Source organism: Pteropus alecto, unplaced genomic scaffold (genome assembly GCF_000325575.1).
Source record: "Pteropus alecto unplaced genomic scaffold, ASM32557v1 scaffold196, whole genome shotgun sequence".
Lineage (NCBI taxonomy): Eukaryota > Metazoa > Chordata > Mammalia > Chiroptera > Pteropodidae > Pteropus > Pteropus alecto.
In genome coordinates this window covers 650,031-666,808 of record NW_006439717.1, presented here as the reverse complement: position 1 = coordinate 666,808, position 16,778 = coordinate 650,031, and the positions used below count along the sequence as shown (strand labels likewise).

Below are 16,778 nucleotides of genomic sequence, written 5' to 3'. Positions count from 1 at the left end.
CTGCTGTTTGGTGCTTGGTGTACAGATTCAGAAACCTAGCCTCTAGGTAAGATGTAAGGACTGGTAAGGATCTGTCCCCAAACCCTCTATGGCCTTGTCTGAGGTGAGGGAAGGAGATGACCTGGATGTTCTCTGGGACAGCTCCTAGTCAGGGAACCCACTGTAGCAGGAAGGAATGTCACCTATACTACCCATTCCTTCATTCCTTGAGTATTGAAAGACTCCTTTAAGACAGGCAAGCACAGGATTCTGCACTGGAACAGTGGAGACACTGAGGAGGCTGAAGCCAGAAGTTGTCGCTGGCTTTGCTCAAGCCCAAGTTCTCCATGAAGCTTGCCTTCATTCTATTGGAGAGGAAAATCAGGGTGGGCTTCATGGAGAAATCAGACTTGAGCAAAGTCTTGAAAGAAAAACAAAGAGGAATGGCATTTCAAACCCATGGTCTCTCCATTACTCTGAGATTATCAGGCACATTAAAAAGAAGCCAGGAGAGGGAGATGTGTAAACCACAGATGAGACTTGGAATGGCCAAGAGCTGTCCCCATCACTCAGAGGGCACAGGGAGGGGCCCCTAACTCAACATAGGAGAAGGGCTGCCTCTTCTTCAGGGCCACAGAGAAGCTGGTGAGGGCATAGGGCAGCCACTGGTGAGTCGGCAGCTGGGGAGGAAGGATGGAAAAAAGTCTTTCCTGCTAGCTTGACTTTCTGGGTGGGACGGAAGGCAAGTTGACCTGCTGGAAGAAAGCCAGAGTAAGTGGGGAAGAGAGTGGGGAAGGTTTGAAATAGGCCTTAGAACAACGGGGAGAAAGCCACCTGGGGATGGTATAAGGATTGTTGAGCAGAGCTGCAACCCCTGCTGAGGCCAGAGTCCATGGACGTGTCATGGCAGCAGTCCGCATGGCTAGGCCAGTGTCTCCAGCAGTGCTCAGCAGCACGCAGATGGCGGGCAGAGGGGTGTGAGAATGAAAATGGAAAGATGAGGGGTGAGGGGTGGGAGGTGGAGGGTGGGGGTGGAGAGAACAGGCAGCTAGGACAGTGGGGCACTGAGGTTAGATACCAGGGGATCTGGCTGGGAGAACAGAAAGGGGGTGGGGAAGGGAATTTTACTGTGACTGAGATGGGGGAGGGTGTGTGGACAGAGCCTGTGATCAACGCTGAGAGGTTTCACTTGAAGGTATCAGAGGGCCCAGTCCCAGGTGAGGGAGCGTAGAAGGCTATATAAGAATAGCTGGCTGAAATGAAGCAGATATGAAAGTCATCTGCCTCCAGGTCATGCTTTCATTCACTCATTCATTCATTCAACAAATATTTATTGAGCGCCTTCTATGGCCAATCCCTGTACAAGACGCAACATGTAAGGATGAACAAAAAACTTGGTGCCTGACCATCAGGGGCTCGCCACCTCTCTGGGGAGACACATTAACACTGTGACAACACCCTATGGTGACTGCAGTGCATGAAAATGCTCAGGTGCAGTGGGAGGGCACAGAGGGATCTTCACCCAGATAAAGAAGAGGTGACATTGAAGTTGAGCTTTAGTGATGGGTTAGGAGTTGCCCAAGCAAAGGAAGTGGGAAGGGCTCTCTAAGGAGAAGAGAGAGCATATTCCAAGGAGAGATCAGCATGGAGTGTTCCAGAACCACTGGCCATTTGGTGAGGCTAGAGGGTAAAGAGCAAGGCAAGGACTAGGGAGAGGTGAGGCAGGAGAAGCAGGATCCCAGAGGGGACTGGAGGCTTTGAAGGGATTTTAGCAGAGGAGCAGCAGGATCAGATTTGCATTTTAGAAAGATCACTCCGGCTGCAGTGTGGATAATTGATTGGAGCAGAGCAAGGGAGCAGACAGAGAGAATGGTGAAAGGCTGCAGGGCAGCGGGGGTGGCGAGAAGAGGGCACAGTCAAAAAATAGTCAGGATTCAAAATCAGCAGGACTTGATGCCTTTACTGGATGGAGGCAGGAGAGGAAGGATCTAGGATGCTCAAGTGCCCTCAACTAAGCTGGAGGAAACAGGAGTGCATTTGTGGGGACGGGGAGAGAGGAGGATCCCATTTTGAGACAGGTTGCATTTGAGGAGCTTGAGGACAACCAGGGGACATCCACTGGGCCGGTCGATATGGCCAGGGGCAAGGTCAGGGCACCCAGATGTGGTTAAGAGGTGAAGACAATTATTTGAACAGCTTAGCAGACTCTGCTTTGTTTGGGTAAATACCTCGATCTGCTGCTGGGGGTAAAAGGGCAGAGCCTAGGGTATGGGTGACCTTAGGGACTGCATAGCCACAAAAATGGCTAAGCTGCCCTCTGTGAGTTGTAACAGGAATTGTTTGGTCCCGAGAGAAGGAGCAGAGAATGGAACAGGGAGGAGCTGAGAAGGCAGGAGGCAGGTGAAGGACCAGTAGAAATTCCCCTGGCAGGTAACAGAGGTGCCCACTGCCATGGGTATCATCTGATTAGCTGTGGAATAAACCTGTCCTCCATCTGCCCCCTCTGTGCCCCAACAGGCCCATATCCTTAGTAAAGTTAACTCTTTTCACATCTGCTCTCTGTGAGTGAGGTTTTAATTGGGAATGGAAGAGAGCTTCATTTCACATCTAGGTTTATGGGGCACTGAATAGTGTGTCTGTCTAGAGGTAGAGCCTGCAGGCAGAGGGGCCCAGGAGAACAGGAGCCCGTGCCAAGCCCAGAATACACAAGACCCTCTGAAGCAGGCCTTGGTCTTGAGGATTGAGTGATCTTGTTCTAGCTAAGCTGACATCAGGGATATGAGCACCCTAGAATCCCATGCTCACTATTGCTTCTGCACCTATGGCCTTCAGGTTGGGTCTCTGCCCACAGCAGTCAGGCCTATCTAGTTTGGAAACTTCCTGGGAGGTTCCAGCTCAGTGCCCTGAGACCATCCCCCTCCCCCGGCTGTCAAGTGAGCTCAGAGTGGAGCAGGCACATGAGCATCACCCCTCATGCCACCCCTACACTCCTCCCCCATCCAGACCCATATCACCCTATCAGCCTGTTGTTTGCCAGTCTGACTGGCAGTCCTGGGGCGCCAGTCTGACTGGCACAGTCCTGGGGCAGGAATGCAGTGGGGGAGCTTCAGACGAGAGCCAGCAAAGCCTCTGTACAGTAAGACAGCCAGAGCAGGCCAGAGACAAGAGACCAGAGGAGACAGAGGAAACCAGAAGCAAGGGGAACACAGAGGCCCTGGGAGCAGAGGAAGCTGCAGCCAAGGCACCAGGACCTGGACATAGTGGAGGCAGGAGGGCGCAGCTTGGCTGGGATGCTGGAGTGCCAGCTCTGCGTGGCCATCGGCAAAGCGCTGTTTGCCGAGTTCCTGGCCACGGGGCTGTATGTGTTCTTTGGTGTGGGTTCGGCTCTGCACTGGCCTTCGGCGCTTCCCTCTGTGCTACAGGTCGCCATTACCTTCAACCTGGCCACAGCCACGGCTGTGCAGGTCACCTGGAAGACCAGCGGGGCTCATGTCAACCCCGCCATGACACTGGCCTTCTTCGTGGGCTCCCAAATCTCACTGCCCTGTGCTGTGGCCTATGTGGCTGCCCAGCTGGCAGGGGCCATTGTGGGGGCTGCTGGCGGTGGAGCTGGTTCTGACCCTGCAGCTGGTGCTCTGTTGTCTTTGCTTCCACGGACAGCCGTCAGGCATCAGGCTCCCCAGCCGCCATGATTGGGATCTCTGTGGCATTGGGCAAGGGGCAAAGTGAGGGCAGTAGGGGCCCTGAAGGCCAGGAAGTGTCCCTCCCTGAGTTCCTCATGTCTTGGGGTTAAGGCTGTGTCCCACACTCCAGAACTAGGATATGGTGCTGCAGATGCCAAAGCTGGAACTGAGGTTCTCATCCAAGACAGAAGGGACCATCGCCTTCCAGGCTCTTCACACCCCGAATCCACAATCATTCCCCAGATCTGCTTCACTGGCTGTTCCATGAATCCGGCCCACTCCTTCGGTCCTGCCATCATCATTGGGAAGTTTACAGTCCACTGGGTGAGACCCTCGACTGGCAGCCACGGGGAGGGGAGAGGGCTCAAATAGGGGCATAGCGACTACTGTGGCTTTCACCAGCAGTGGGGCCATAAAGACTTGGGGAGACAAGTCCTCCTGCCGCAGAACATCTTGACCCCCGATGGAGTTTTCTCTAAGCTCAGAAGACCAGGGAGAGTATCCTGAATTTGTACTAAATTTACAACTTCAATAGCCCAGGGTATCCGGTGGGCTGGCAAGAAATGGGCCAGGGCAGGAGCCGCAGCCTTGGCCGACTTCAAGTCCTGGCTGTTTCCTTATTCACTTTCTCCAGCTGGACCAATTTCCAAACTTGGATAAAGACAAACAGAAATAGACACACACACACCAGCAAAGACAGAAATGGCACTAGCCAGGGCTCCTGGCTGGGACAGTGGAGGCGAGAAGAGCAGGGGAAAGGAGTAGTGAGGATACTGGGGGAGTGGTGGGTGGGTGCAGGACTCGTGCTTCTCAAATTTTCCACCTTGTAGAGATCAAGGGGTGCTGGGAGACCAGAGGAGTCAACACTAGGGAAGCAGGCAGGGGTCCCAAAGCCACCCTGTGATCCTGACAGCTCATGAGCCAGGCGCCTACTTCTTTCTGCCTCCTCAGATCTTCTGGGTGGGACCCCTGACAGCGGCTGTCCTGGCTTCGCTGATCTACAACTTTATCCTGTTTCCTGACACCAAGACCCTGAGCCAGCAACTGGCCATCCTCATGGGCACTACAGAGATGGAGAAATTGGTAGGGGTGGAGCCCCAGAAGGAATCCCAGTCCAGCTCAGGGAACACCGAAATGGAGAGTGTTATGTCAGATGGCATAGAACTTGGCCCCTCCCCTCGGGCTTCTGAGATGAGCTGTGTAGGTGGGCAGCGTATCTTCAGGTTTTCTAGGGTGGTGGGAAGGGGGCTTTCAAGTGTGGGTAGCGGGGCGTGGCCTCTTGTCCTAACATCTTGGGCAAGGGATGCTAATCCCTCTCCCTGGCATTACATTTCTAGATAGAATCTGGGGAGGAAATTGTTCAGTTTCCTCCCCCTCCATCTCTTAATGGGACAGGGCAGAGGGAGGCAGGGGAATGCATGATTGCCTTCCACTTCTCTCATCCATCTGGACTGCGGATCCTCATGTCTTGAAAAAAGAAATTATAGCCCAGAAAGCCACTCTGCTTATAGGCTGAGGGCTAAAGGGACCTTAGAGAACCCCAACTTCTTACCCCAGCTGTGGGGAGGAGAGGCCAGACTTCTCAGAAGACTCAGCTCCTCAGAGGGATGTCTCTGCTCGAGTGTGGTTTGGGGGGAGGGGGGCACCTATGGCTCCTCAGACTGAGGGCTTCCTGAGGACAGAGATTACCCTCTCATCGATCTTCCTTCCTCATTCCTCATTCCTCCAAATGCCCAGGAGAGGACCCCACCCTTGGGAAGAGCTGACACAGAGAGGAAGTTTTCTCAGGCTAGCAAGGGAGGTTTGGGCCAGACAGGCCTTTTCCAGGGCAAGCCCTTCCTGGGTGTTTGCCTGCCTTCCACCTCACAGCCCCATTCACAGAAACAATCCTGAGGAGACAGCCCCAGCCCGGCCCTCGGCCCCTGACCTGGGCCGGAAGAAGCAAACTCCGGCTTCAATCTCAGCTCTGCCAGGATCCCCCAAAAGCTGTTGAATAAGTAAGTCCCAAGGATGCTAGGAACTCAGGAATGACCCAGGAAACCATGGTTTTCTGTTCAGTGCTTCTGAAGGACTACTGGAGTCTCTATTGGTTTGTTAATATTCACAAGTTGCTGTAAACTGACTCTGCCCATGACTTGGGGTTCTATCTAGATCTTGGCTTTCCCAGCCATCAAATGGGCACAAGCTTCCCCCAGGCACTGCTGTGAAAATAAACAAGAGATTGGAAAATGTTTGGGTAAGTTAAAATGTTAGAAAAACAAAGCCAATAAATGATGATTATTGTTGCTATTATTCTAATTATTGGGTTTGAATACAATTGCTGATGAGAAGAAGAGGAGATGATTGAGAGGGAGGGGGAGAGGTTTCTCTCAGTTCATCTGCTCCACTTACGGGGTACCCTGCCTTCTTCCTGGGTCTAGTGACCTGGGAACTTTGTGTGTGTGTAGATGGTGGGGGTTGGGGGAGGGGTCCTGGAATGAATAGACAAGCCAATAAGTCAGTTCTTCTCATCTCTATGGTGCCCATCACCATGGTACCTCGAGATGCAGCAACCAAATCCATAAAAAAGATAGATCCTTTTCCATGGTGTCTCCAAAGGGGCTGTGGATGGGGGAGGGGCTACCAAAGTCTTCCAAGGACAGAGTGACAGGGCCCAGCCTGTGACCAGTGCAGCAACCAAGTCCCCGGTGCTCTTGGCCATAGCAGCTGTGCTCAGCATTCTGGAATACTGTCGGTGCAGAATACTATTCATATTTCTCCAAGCTGGGTTGTACTCATCTATCTTCACAATCTCTCAGAGCCCAGGGCTTCTTGTGCCCTTTTATGAGCAGGGACAGCTGGGCATGTGTGCGTGTGTGTAGGATGTGACTGATTTGTTAAAGGTCATCCAGCTCAGTACCACAGCCCCCTAAGGTCTCCCCAGCTCCTAGCTTAGAATTTTCCAAAATAGTGCTCCAGGGGGACTTATATAAGCTGCAGCCAAAGAAAGGGAAGAAGCAGGAACTAGAAGGTTGAAGAGAGCAGGGGGTGGAGCTCCTGTAGTAGGCCCTTAAGCTCCTAGACAAATCATCTCCCCAAGTCCCCAGAGACGAGCCCACACTGGGTGCTTAATAAAAGTTAGACGAATGAATGATTGAGGCTGGGCGGCTGGGAGGGAGGGGAGGCAATAATTTATCAAGAGAATTCAGGACTTACAGCTCCAATTGAGCCAAGATGACAGCAGCCCAGGAGCCTGCGCTTGCAGTAGGGGTAGCTGGGCAGAGGGCACACGGCCGTACATGAGTCCTCACTCCTACTCCAGAGCCGACTGTGTAACCTCTATCCCAGAAACTTCAGGCCAAAAGGGTAAGGGTGACTGTCTGAAGAGAAAGCTGGGGGCTACTTTCACAAATAGTTCTTTGAAGCTGTGCAGTTGGAATAGACTAAATAAGAGAAGACAAGCTTCATGAGAAGTGAGGAATTAGGTTAGAGTCTGAAGAGCATTCAAAGTTAGACAGGAACGAGTAACCAAAGGTGAACTTCTCCTCTGCAGCCCTTTAATAGGACAGCCGGCCATCTGTTTGGATGAGGGAAGGGCTGGCCTTCTGGGAGCCAGATCTCGATGATTCCAGCCAGGGGCAGTGGGCTTCATGGTCACAGCCCCTGGGTCTGGGTGGGGGGCCAGGAGCACAGGGAGAACAGAGACCCAACCGGACAGACCCTTGGCGTGCACTCCCTTCCTCCTGTTTGTCAGGGGAAGTTTTTAATTAATGGTGTGTAATCTGATCTGGCCCTTCTCCCTGCTGAGCACTGCCTTCAATCAGCAGAGCCATCTGCAATTGCAATTCATAATTCTCCCCAAAGGGAGGGGGGCTCGGGACGAGTGCCTTGGTGATTAATACAATTAGCCTTTTATGTTGATGATTGTCTTAGCAGGAGCAGATGATGCCAGCACAAAGCCTTCACCATTGGTTGGCAGGAAGCCCCTCTCCACTTCCCACCCCCACTGCTACCTCGGGGTGTAAAGAGGACAGGTCTAATCTGGGACCACACTGTGGAAGGGGGGAGAGCCCACAAACGGGTCAGGCTCTGGGACACATTTGGGCTCCTCAGACTGAGGGGAGAGAAGCAAGACTTTCCAAAGAAAATCACTTTGACCTAAAGGATTCTGTGTACCAAGGTTAAAAGAAAAAAAGACTATACAAAAGTAGACTAGGGGTTGAAAGGGTTGAAAGAGTTTAAATACAGGCTTGGGCACTTATAGCTGTGTGAACTTGAGCAAGTTACTTAAAATCCTGAGCCTCACTTTCCTCCTCTGGAAAATGGGGTCTATTCCTAAGGAGTCTGGAAGAATATGCGGGATGTATATATATGTTCAGCACCGCTCCTAACATATAATCAGATCTCAATCAGCGGTCGCAGTTTTTACCATCATCACGGTAGATTATCATTCCCTCTGCTGATGAGTCCGGCTGTCTCCTCTGCAGTTTCTAATGCAGTCCAGCTATTACTAAAGAAGGGATCACTTTCTCTCCATACCCCAGGCTTAGTTTAAGCAAAGAAGAGAGTATGTGAGCATGAGTGTTTTAGGGGAGCAGGATCCCAGAGGAGTCAAAAATAAAATGCAAGAAAGAGAAATAAGAGCCTCCTCAGAACAGAGAAGTGGAGCATTGGAGTGATCGTGGCTGGAAGCTGGTTTGGAGGAGAGTCAGGGAATGAGAGAAAGGAGGCTGGGTGGGTATAAAGGAGTGAAAAGGAAGGTTTTGAGTATCTGGAAATTCATATGGAAGCTAAGTAAACAAAAGGGGAGCAGCCATCAGAGATGAGAGTTTAAGAAGCAGCCCAGAGCAAAATCTGTGATCTCTGATACTGAGGTCAAGTGCTCTGGAACCAGCTGATTGGGGATTTTGATGAGAGACTCTGCTGGGTCAGTCAGGAGAAGGAATCACCTCAGTCCCTCGGGGCCCCTAGTGCTGTTCCCCAGCACAGTGCAAGAAGAGTGCTCCTTTATCAAAAGAGATGTTAACCTGCAGCCAATGCCAGGCCCAGCAAAGTCAGGGGCAAGACAGGGAGGGGAGGGAGTGGAGACCTTAAGGGCTAATCAAGATGAAGCATCCAGCCAAGCTGTGGCCACTCAGGCAGCTGGGGCAGGGGGTCCGCACAGCCAAGATCTGTAATCACTTCTCAGGGAGGGGCAGCTACACTGAGGAGCAGTCACATATTTAGAAAAAGATATAGAGGGGAGGCATGGTTCGTGAAGGGGATTTATGAGGGTGGGGCATCCAGTGGCACTAATAGGCTGCAGCTAATGGGCAGTAAAGGGAGAAAAGAAAAACTGTTTCAGAGCTCTGATTTAAGTCAGATGAAGGGGCAGTTATTGCCAGAGCTGGGGGTGGAGGAGACCAGAGACAGAGGCAGGAACCAACAACTCCACCCCAAACCCATGGACCAATAAAACTAGGCCCAGCCAGGCCAGCAGTTAGGGGTGTCTGGTTACAGAACACCAGGCTGAAGGTACTTCCTTAGCCTGGAATATGCTTCCGGGCCCTCTCTAGCTGCTTTGTTCATCCTGCAGTCCAGCTTGAATGTCCTCACCTGCTAGGCTCTCTTAAGCCTTCAGCCCCTCCTCCGAGCTCCCACAGTGCTCTGCACCCACCTCCATCCTGGCACTGAGCACATTATTTCCTAGTTATCTGAACACCTCTCTCTACTGAATAGGAAGAGCTTCTTAAATAAAATTGTATTTTTAGTCTACTTCTCATCTCAGAGCAATGGTTTCCTTAACTTGACTATCTGTCCTTTTCTTGTCAATCCAAAAACCATGGCCTTCCCATTTCAAGGGAGGAAAACCCTCTGCTATTTTGTATTTGGTAAGCAAATTGGACAAAGGATTGCAATACACACTCTTAACTCCCTGCCCAAAGAGAGTATCTAACACTCTAATCTCTTTTGTGTTAAGGCACAGCGAGTGTTTTAGTCTTATATTGTGATTTAACTCCACCAAGACATACTATTATTTTGGTCTTGGCCTCACCGATTCACAATGGCTTTCTCCTGCTTCCACAACTCAGGGGTCACACACAATGGCTCTGGGAGTCATGAGTGGGACAGATATTGATCCTATCCTACACATTGCTTGTCTGCTTCTTTGTGCCAAATGTCCTGGGGACTGAGACTTGCTTTTCCTATATTGCAGCTTCCCTCAGACCTGAGGGAATTCTCTGTTTTAATCTCTCCACAGCTAAGTAGCAGGTTCCCTGGCCTCCACATCTGGTCTAGCTAACAGCCTGTCTCCTCTAAATGGCTAACACTTCCAACCCAAATAACATTGATGATAAGATGCACCACTATTTTATGAGCCACTAAGAAAGAAAAATCACATCATTATATTTGTATGATTCCATTGATTATAAGATACCCCAATTCTCAGAGATAGTAAAACATGTTTCAAGTGCACCTTACGATCAAGGAAAACATTTCTCCTTCAAATCTTGGCTCTTTTAGTCAGACTTTAAAGAAAAGGGGAATGGAAAGCCAAAGGGAGACCACTCTGGAGGGTCCCAAGTCTTCTCCTTCCTCTAAGGGGGTAGAAACTATTGCCCTTGCGTGCTCTCAACTCCTCTGCACATCTGCTGCTAGTCCAGTTTTTAAATATCCAGGCCTCTGAACACCTCCTCTCCCTCAGCGCCAGGAGGCTACAAAAGAGAACTCCACTTTTTTCAGGGAGACAAAACAAAATACAGGCCAAGCCAGGACCACCATTTTTGAGTAAATAATCACCTAGTACTTCAACACCGTTTATCCAACTACCTCCCACCCTACTGGGTTATCAGCCCCAGAGACTCCAGGCCAGTTCCATAAGATGCCGAGATTAGTCATTTCCTCCTAATCTGGCTAAGACGGCTCTGTTAAGCTGCCAACTGCGGGCAGTTCCCGTTAAAGCAAAGCAGCTGGAAAGGGCTTAGCCCTTTAATGCCAGCAGCTGTATCTCCACAGTGCGGCTGCTCTGCTGAGGGGCTGGACTCTGTCCAGAAGCATCAGGCGTTTAGCCCCAGTCAATGTATATTAACCTAGGAGGAGAGAGCAGCCAGCTCTCTGAGAGGAGGGGAGGTGGCTCATTTAAGCACCTCCATCTCCAGGCTTTCCTATCCAATGAGGAAGAAATATTCCAGCCCCTTCATTTCCCTCGCTCTACTAAAATCTGGACAAATTGTATCATCTCACAGGCAGAAAGCTCTTTCTCTATGACGGGAGCAACTCTATTTTGAAAACTCACTTAAGGACAGATCCACTTGTTAGTTCTGACAACAAAAAACCTGTAGGCCACTAACCACGCAGATTCATTCTCCTCTGAGCTGATTTTTTTTTTCTTCTGAGGCCTTAAATAGTATTCTGACCCCCAGATATGCAAAAGTATGGACAACAGACTACCTCTTAGAGAGCACTGGGCCCTAGGGTTGATGAGGGAGAAAGCTGAACAGCCCTTAGAAAACCCTGGCACAGAGCAGGCTGCTGAAGAGAGATCACTCGAAAACTTCTTACTCAAAGCCAGATGGTGAACATGAGATGGGGTGAGAGCTAATGCCACTCAAGGGAAAAGCCAATAAGCTAATCCACTGACACGTTTCTAGAAGCAGGCTGATGGCTTTGGTTCAGAGATTTGCCTGTTCTTGGCTCTGAGCTCCAGAGCACACAAGATGCACATGGGTGGCCGGAGAACAGACTCCCACCAGAAGCAACTTCAAGTACCCACATCAGCTCTTCCTTCTCCCACACAGAAAACAGCCCTGGATCACCAAGCACAGGTCTATTCTACCAGACAATAATTCCAACCATTACGACACTTTCCTGTCCCAAATGCTTTTCATAGCAGCCTGGGCCCCCAGCTCTTTCCAGGTCATCTGTTGAGTAAATAAGCACATCCACATTCAGCCCTGAGTTTCTGGAATCATTTACGTACCTAATAATATATTAAAAAGCCCACAATGCTGAAGAAATCTGAAATAGCAAGCACCACAGCTGACCTCCAGAGTGGAGCTGCAATGCTCAGATTTGAACCCCAAGGAAACTATAATTAGTTTATGGGAATCTGAGCCAAATTACCTCGCTGAATTTGTCAGTTTGGATGACATCACCTATCCTGCCTACCGCACATGGGTGTGGGGAGATGAAGTAAGATAAATGAAAAGCACTCTGTATATTGTAAATCACCATATTACTTTTCCTAGCGGCTTTGTGGGGAATCGGTCCCTAAGTCCATCTTCACTGATGACCAGAGGAGATGTGAAGTGGCAAGTCCTTTATTAGAAGTCTAAATATCTATTTACATGTGTCTGAACCTAGCACACAGATGGTGTCCAACTGTGAGATGTGAGAGTAATGCTATATAAAAACAATGCAACTAAATGAAGCCTGGCAAGAATTAGAGGGAGAAGGTAGACAAAAGGAAAAATTTCTGCTTCCAACCCTGAGTCCGTGAAAAGTGGCCTCCTTTCCCATCCCACATGACTGCAAAGGAGAAGGCTCCCACACACTGCAAGGTTATTCCTGGTGATGTCAAGCTGTCTGCCGCCTGACTTCATGAATAGAAACCATCAACAAATACAGACTCTAAGAACCAGAGTCTAATAAATTACAAGTTAAGGACCTCCTGACCTGGGGCCTTCACTTATTTACAAAATATGCCAGCTCCAGGGAGCAGATTTTTTTAAACTATTAAATTCTTAGGTTAAGTGGCCATTCTCCAAACCCTGTTTATACTAAAAGCACAATGACTAACATGCCCCAATCCTGCATGCTTAGAAAGCTTTTCACACTAGTGGCTACAACTTGAGTCATGACCAAGACTATCATCAAAGCGCCTTGACCAAGAACCTACTATGTGAGCTGTGCCAACCTAAACACTGAACTCTGTGCCACCCCTGCTTCTCAGATCTGGACTGCAGAACAGCTCTCTCTGTTCACGTTGAGAGTCTAAGAAAAGGTGATGCTTGATTAAGCAAAACACTCGGTGTATCAGGCACAGCAGTGGGTCTCCCAAATGCTTTTCCAATAGGAACTCATATGCCATATGTATATGGACATGTATGTGTTTGTCTATCAGTCTGAAGCTTGAGGTAAGGAGGCCCTACTGGAACAAAAAAACAGCAAGCCTGGTATCTTTGTTCCTTCTACTCACTCAGCATTACTTGTCACTTTATGCTACCCAATAATTTAAGCATGAATATAAGCATTCGAGACCCCTTTCAATGCCACAGGTTCAGTTCATAGCCAAAAAATGACTATTTTTGCCACAGTCAATCAATTGAGCACCCTATAGTCCTCTGATCAAAACTCAGGTGACTTCTTACCTTCTATTTCTGCAAGCAATGAATTCACCTTTTTAAGAAATCATTAAATACCCTGTAATAAATGCAAAGTGTTGCTGCTGAATCAAACCATGTAATGCTTGCCCAGTTAAATAAACATCAAACTTGTCTTACATAGACTGAGAAGGGATTTAAAGATTCTGGTTATTAGCAAGTGGGGCAGTAAAGTTAAACTGCATTTAAGAAGGAGTAAGAGGCAGCATCAGAAAAGGTTAGGAGCAGGAGACAGGGGTGACAGTCACTCCAGAACACTGTCCCTTTTCCATAGATCCAACACAAGGAAGTATAATTTAAGAAAGCCCTCAAAAGACAGGCTGTTCCACATGAAGTGCTGTTAAAGAAGTTGGAGGTGAGTACATATTTCCCTTTGCTAAGATCAGAATTATTTTCATGGCTAAGGTCTCTTGGCCTAGCCCAAAACTGAGAGACTGGCTGCCAACACTTGACACATAGGACCATTTCCTTTTTCGTTAATGGGCCATCAGTTCCTGCATAGGGAAGTCTTGCCTTCACTAACATTATACAATCCATTTACTTCTTCTACATTAGTGACTTAAAATGCACCTTGGGGAGATACTACAGAACAGCAAATATGGAGCCAGGCCAACAGTAGGCTTGCAGAGACATAAGAAAAGAGATGGCATCTAGGACAAAAGTTTAAAAAACCCAAACCTAACAGGCATGTGTGTGTAAAAGAGGGGAAGGGGAGATGGGACCCATCCTCTGTCAATTTGCTAAGGCAGATGGGCCCTGCTGTGAGAACTGCCACCTTTTTTCCCTACTGGGAAAAAAGCCAGTAGGTTGCCTCCTCTCTCCACAGTTACATATTAAGCCTGCAACTGTTTACGTTCAATCTCAGATACATTCTGTTCACCAGCTTCAGAGTTCCAAGTGCAGGTGCCCTCAGTTAATCATCCCGGCTCACTCCAGAGTCACTTCCAGCAGTGAAGGATGTTCCTTCTGGGCAGTCAGCCAGCCAGAGTCATTTTTTTTTTTTTAAATCTGCACCATTCTGGTCCCTAAAGACTTGTTTAAAAGTTTGTTTTTTGTTTAAAGTAGTTTCTTCAAATGAGAGGATAACAATCATAGGGACAAATCTACCATTTCAATTTGGCAATGAAAGAGACTGAATAAGAAACAAACTCCTGGTGGTGGTAAAGTCTGGGTGGGAGGAGGGAATGGAGATGAACAACAGACGCAAAACACTTTGAGGAAAAATATCTTCTAAAGAAAAAAGGCGTTGAATGTTACCTTCCAGGACAAGAAAACCAACTTCACATTTGTTTTGAAAAAACTATTTACTTTTTTCCAAATATTATTCCAAATATGTGTTTTACAGATAAGGGTCAATATGGATTAGAAACATGCTAAAGAAGAAAGCATTTTTATAGACACTGAAAGTAATTTTAATAGAGAGAAAAGCTCATATTTATCTAGATGTGGCTATGTTACACAAGAGGATTTTGGCATCCAAAGTGCAAAGACAAAATGAATGTGGCTTTTCTTGCCACACAAAATATTGACAATCTCCCCTTATAGCCTACTCTTGTTAGTTGGGATGCCAAATAGATAGCATACTGACCTTTAGGGCTCCAATGGACTAGGGAGGGGGTGCAGGTGCATGTCAAGCATCAGAATGAATTCAACTTAAGAACTAGCTTTGACTCCAACCAGACCCAAAGTCCAGCCAGAGGCCCATCAGAGATAAATATAAGTTGTAGTGTCACTTTTACAAGGTTGCGCCACTTAACACTATAAAACTTAATCAATCCAAATTAAAGCTAAGCATACTCCCATGACTAGTTCTGTCCTTACCCTATCCCATTCTTATAAAGGCTCCATGTTATAGCTCAGTTCATAATGGAGGCATGGGAACTTCCAAGTTCTCGAAAGGAGCCATCCTAAATCCTATGTCCAAACCTTTCGTTACCCTGCCTTCCTACCTTCCACCTCCCACCCAGAAACAAGTCAGTCTTACCAAAGAGATAGAGCTTTTGTCATTGTCTCGTAGAAATTAGTTCTAGATAACATCAGAGAAAGGTTATTCCATGAGCAGCATTTAGCTTTAAGCCAAAGGGACAACCCCCCTAAGCCCCAAAAAGAATCACAATGAATTCCATACTACCCCTCTATGCCTGTAAAGATCTCCCATCTAAAAGCTCCCAACGACGGTATAAGGTGTGGATAGTATGTTACTTGAGGAGAAGGAGAGGGAGATATATATAGTTTTAATAAAACCCCCATGCACAATTAAACTTGATTAAAAGCCTGGAGAATGCTAAAAGTAGTAATGAGTACAGGAGGCTGCAAGAGCAGAGAGTACAGGTGCACCCTTTTTAGCAGTCAGTAAATGCTGGCAAGTAACAGGAGACGTGACTTCACTTGAGCATTGGAGAAGCAAAAAAGTTGCCTTGTTGTCCTAGGTTGGTGGCAGACTTGCTTTTGCTCCCAAATCTAAAGAAAAAGAATGAACTAGAAAAGTATTCTATAAAAAAATGATAAACAATTCTAACATGACTTGATATAATAAACTAAAAGTAAAAAACCCTCAATAACTACCCTGTAAGCTACTCTGTCACCTGAAATGAGAGAGGGGAAACAGTACAGACCTTTTGACCCTTTAAAAAAGGCCCCAGGTTTCCTTTTAAAGTCTAGTTGCTACCTAAGACCTAATTCAATCTTCCTTTCAATAAGCTTCAGTATGATGGGAAAGAAATCTAAGAAAGTAGTTATTATTTTCTAAGCAGGCCAATTCTACATACCTGGGTGTGTTCCTGGTGAGGGTGGAGCGGACTCTCTGTGACAGGGAACTAGATGAAGGAGTCTTAAGAAGCTGATGTTCAGGAGTGGTCACAGGCCCCAGGAAACTCACTTCAATCAAAGTTAAGACATATTTTTAAAGGAGGGGGGAAAAAAGAAAGCACCCTTGTAGATGGCCTGTTTTAAGCTGAAACCCCCCATGGAGCACTTAAGAGCTAAGGTTAGAGACCTAGCAAAGTCCCAGAGATCATTTTTATCATCATTTTAGAACATACCTATGTCTTTTGAACTATGCAGGCAAATTAATGCTTAATTAATAGCTGACATTCGCTTCCTGATTCAGGCCATTCTCAAACTCCAAACTTCATAACTATAACATCTAACCAGTTGATTTTTACCTATACTAGAAAAAAACAATATGCTCTCTTAAAAGGAAATTGCAATAATGGAAGAAGAGGTCTCCAATGCCAGTGAGATTAGAATGAAATAGGCCTCACACATTTTTGGTAGCAACACAAACTGGCAAACGCTTTTAAGAAATCAAGTTGGTAAAACATATCAAGAAACATAACAAATTATATCTAAATTATTATTACATCTACATTTTTAAAATGTCCATATGTGTAAAGAAAGGAGAGCATTAAAAAGTAGGAAAAAAATCAGGATGGTAGATTTTCCTTTAATGTTAGAATTCTCAAAATGAATTTAATTTTTATTGAATAATATAAATTTCAAACAACTCTAGTGAAGGCAGGGAGAGGACACGTGACCAAAATTGGACAGGGAGTCAGGTTTTTTAAAAAGCACAACTTGCTAGAGGGAAGCGGGGGAGGGGGGAGGTAGATGGGGTAAAAAGGGTCAAATATGTAATGATAGAAAGAAATCAAACTACGGGAGGTGAACACACAATGTAAACATATATATGCCTTACTGTTAAAATGTACAGCTGAAACTTACCGGATTTTGTTAACAAATGTCACCATAAAAATTAACTAATTTTTTAAAATTA

The 16,778-nt window shown here is 47.3% G+C and overlaps 2 protein-coding genes across 7 annotated transcripts in view; one reads left to right on the top strand and one right to left on the bottom strand.

Annotated features, from left to right (window-relative positions):
• The first annotated feature begins 1,117 nt into the window (after positions 1–1,117).
• On the top strand, positions 1,118–14,151 carry AQP6 (aquaporin 6). The gene is given in 6 exon segments (XM_025050246.1): positions 1,118–1,196; positions 3,121–3,577; positions 3,579–3,618; positions 3,620–3,696; positions 3,896–3,986; positions 4,614–14,151. Coding segments are annotated over 6 exon segments (1,134 nt in total). The 3' UTR covers positions 5,004–14,151.
• Positions 14,152–14,288: 137 nt separating this feature from the next.
• Positions 14,289–16,778, bottom strand: part of RACGAP1 (Rac GTPase activating protein 1) — a 29,513-nt gene continuing 27,023 nt past the window's right edge. For all 6 annotated transcript variants that reach the window (XM_006916793.3, XM_015593213.2, XM_025050273.1 and 3 more), the window contains 2 exons: positions 15,772–15,880; positions 14,289–15,463 (listed from right to left, as the gene is read on the bottom strand). In XM_006916793.3, the coding sequence (XP_006916855.1) occupies positions 15,388–15,463; positions 15,772–15,880 (185 nt within the window). In that variant the 3' untranslated portion in view covers positions 14,289–15,387. The remainder of the gene's footprint in view (positions 15,464–15,771; positions 15,881–16,778) is intronic.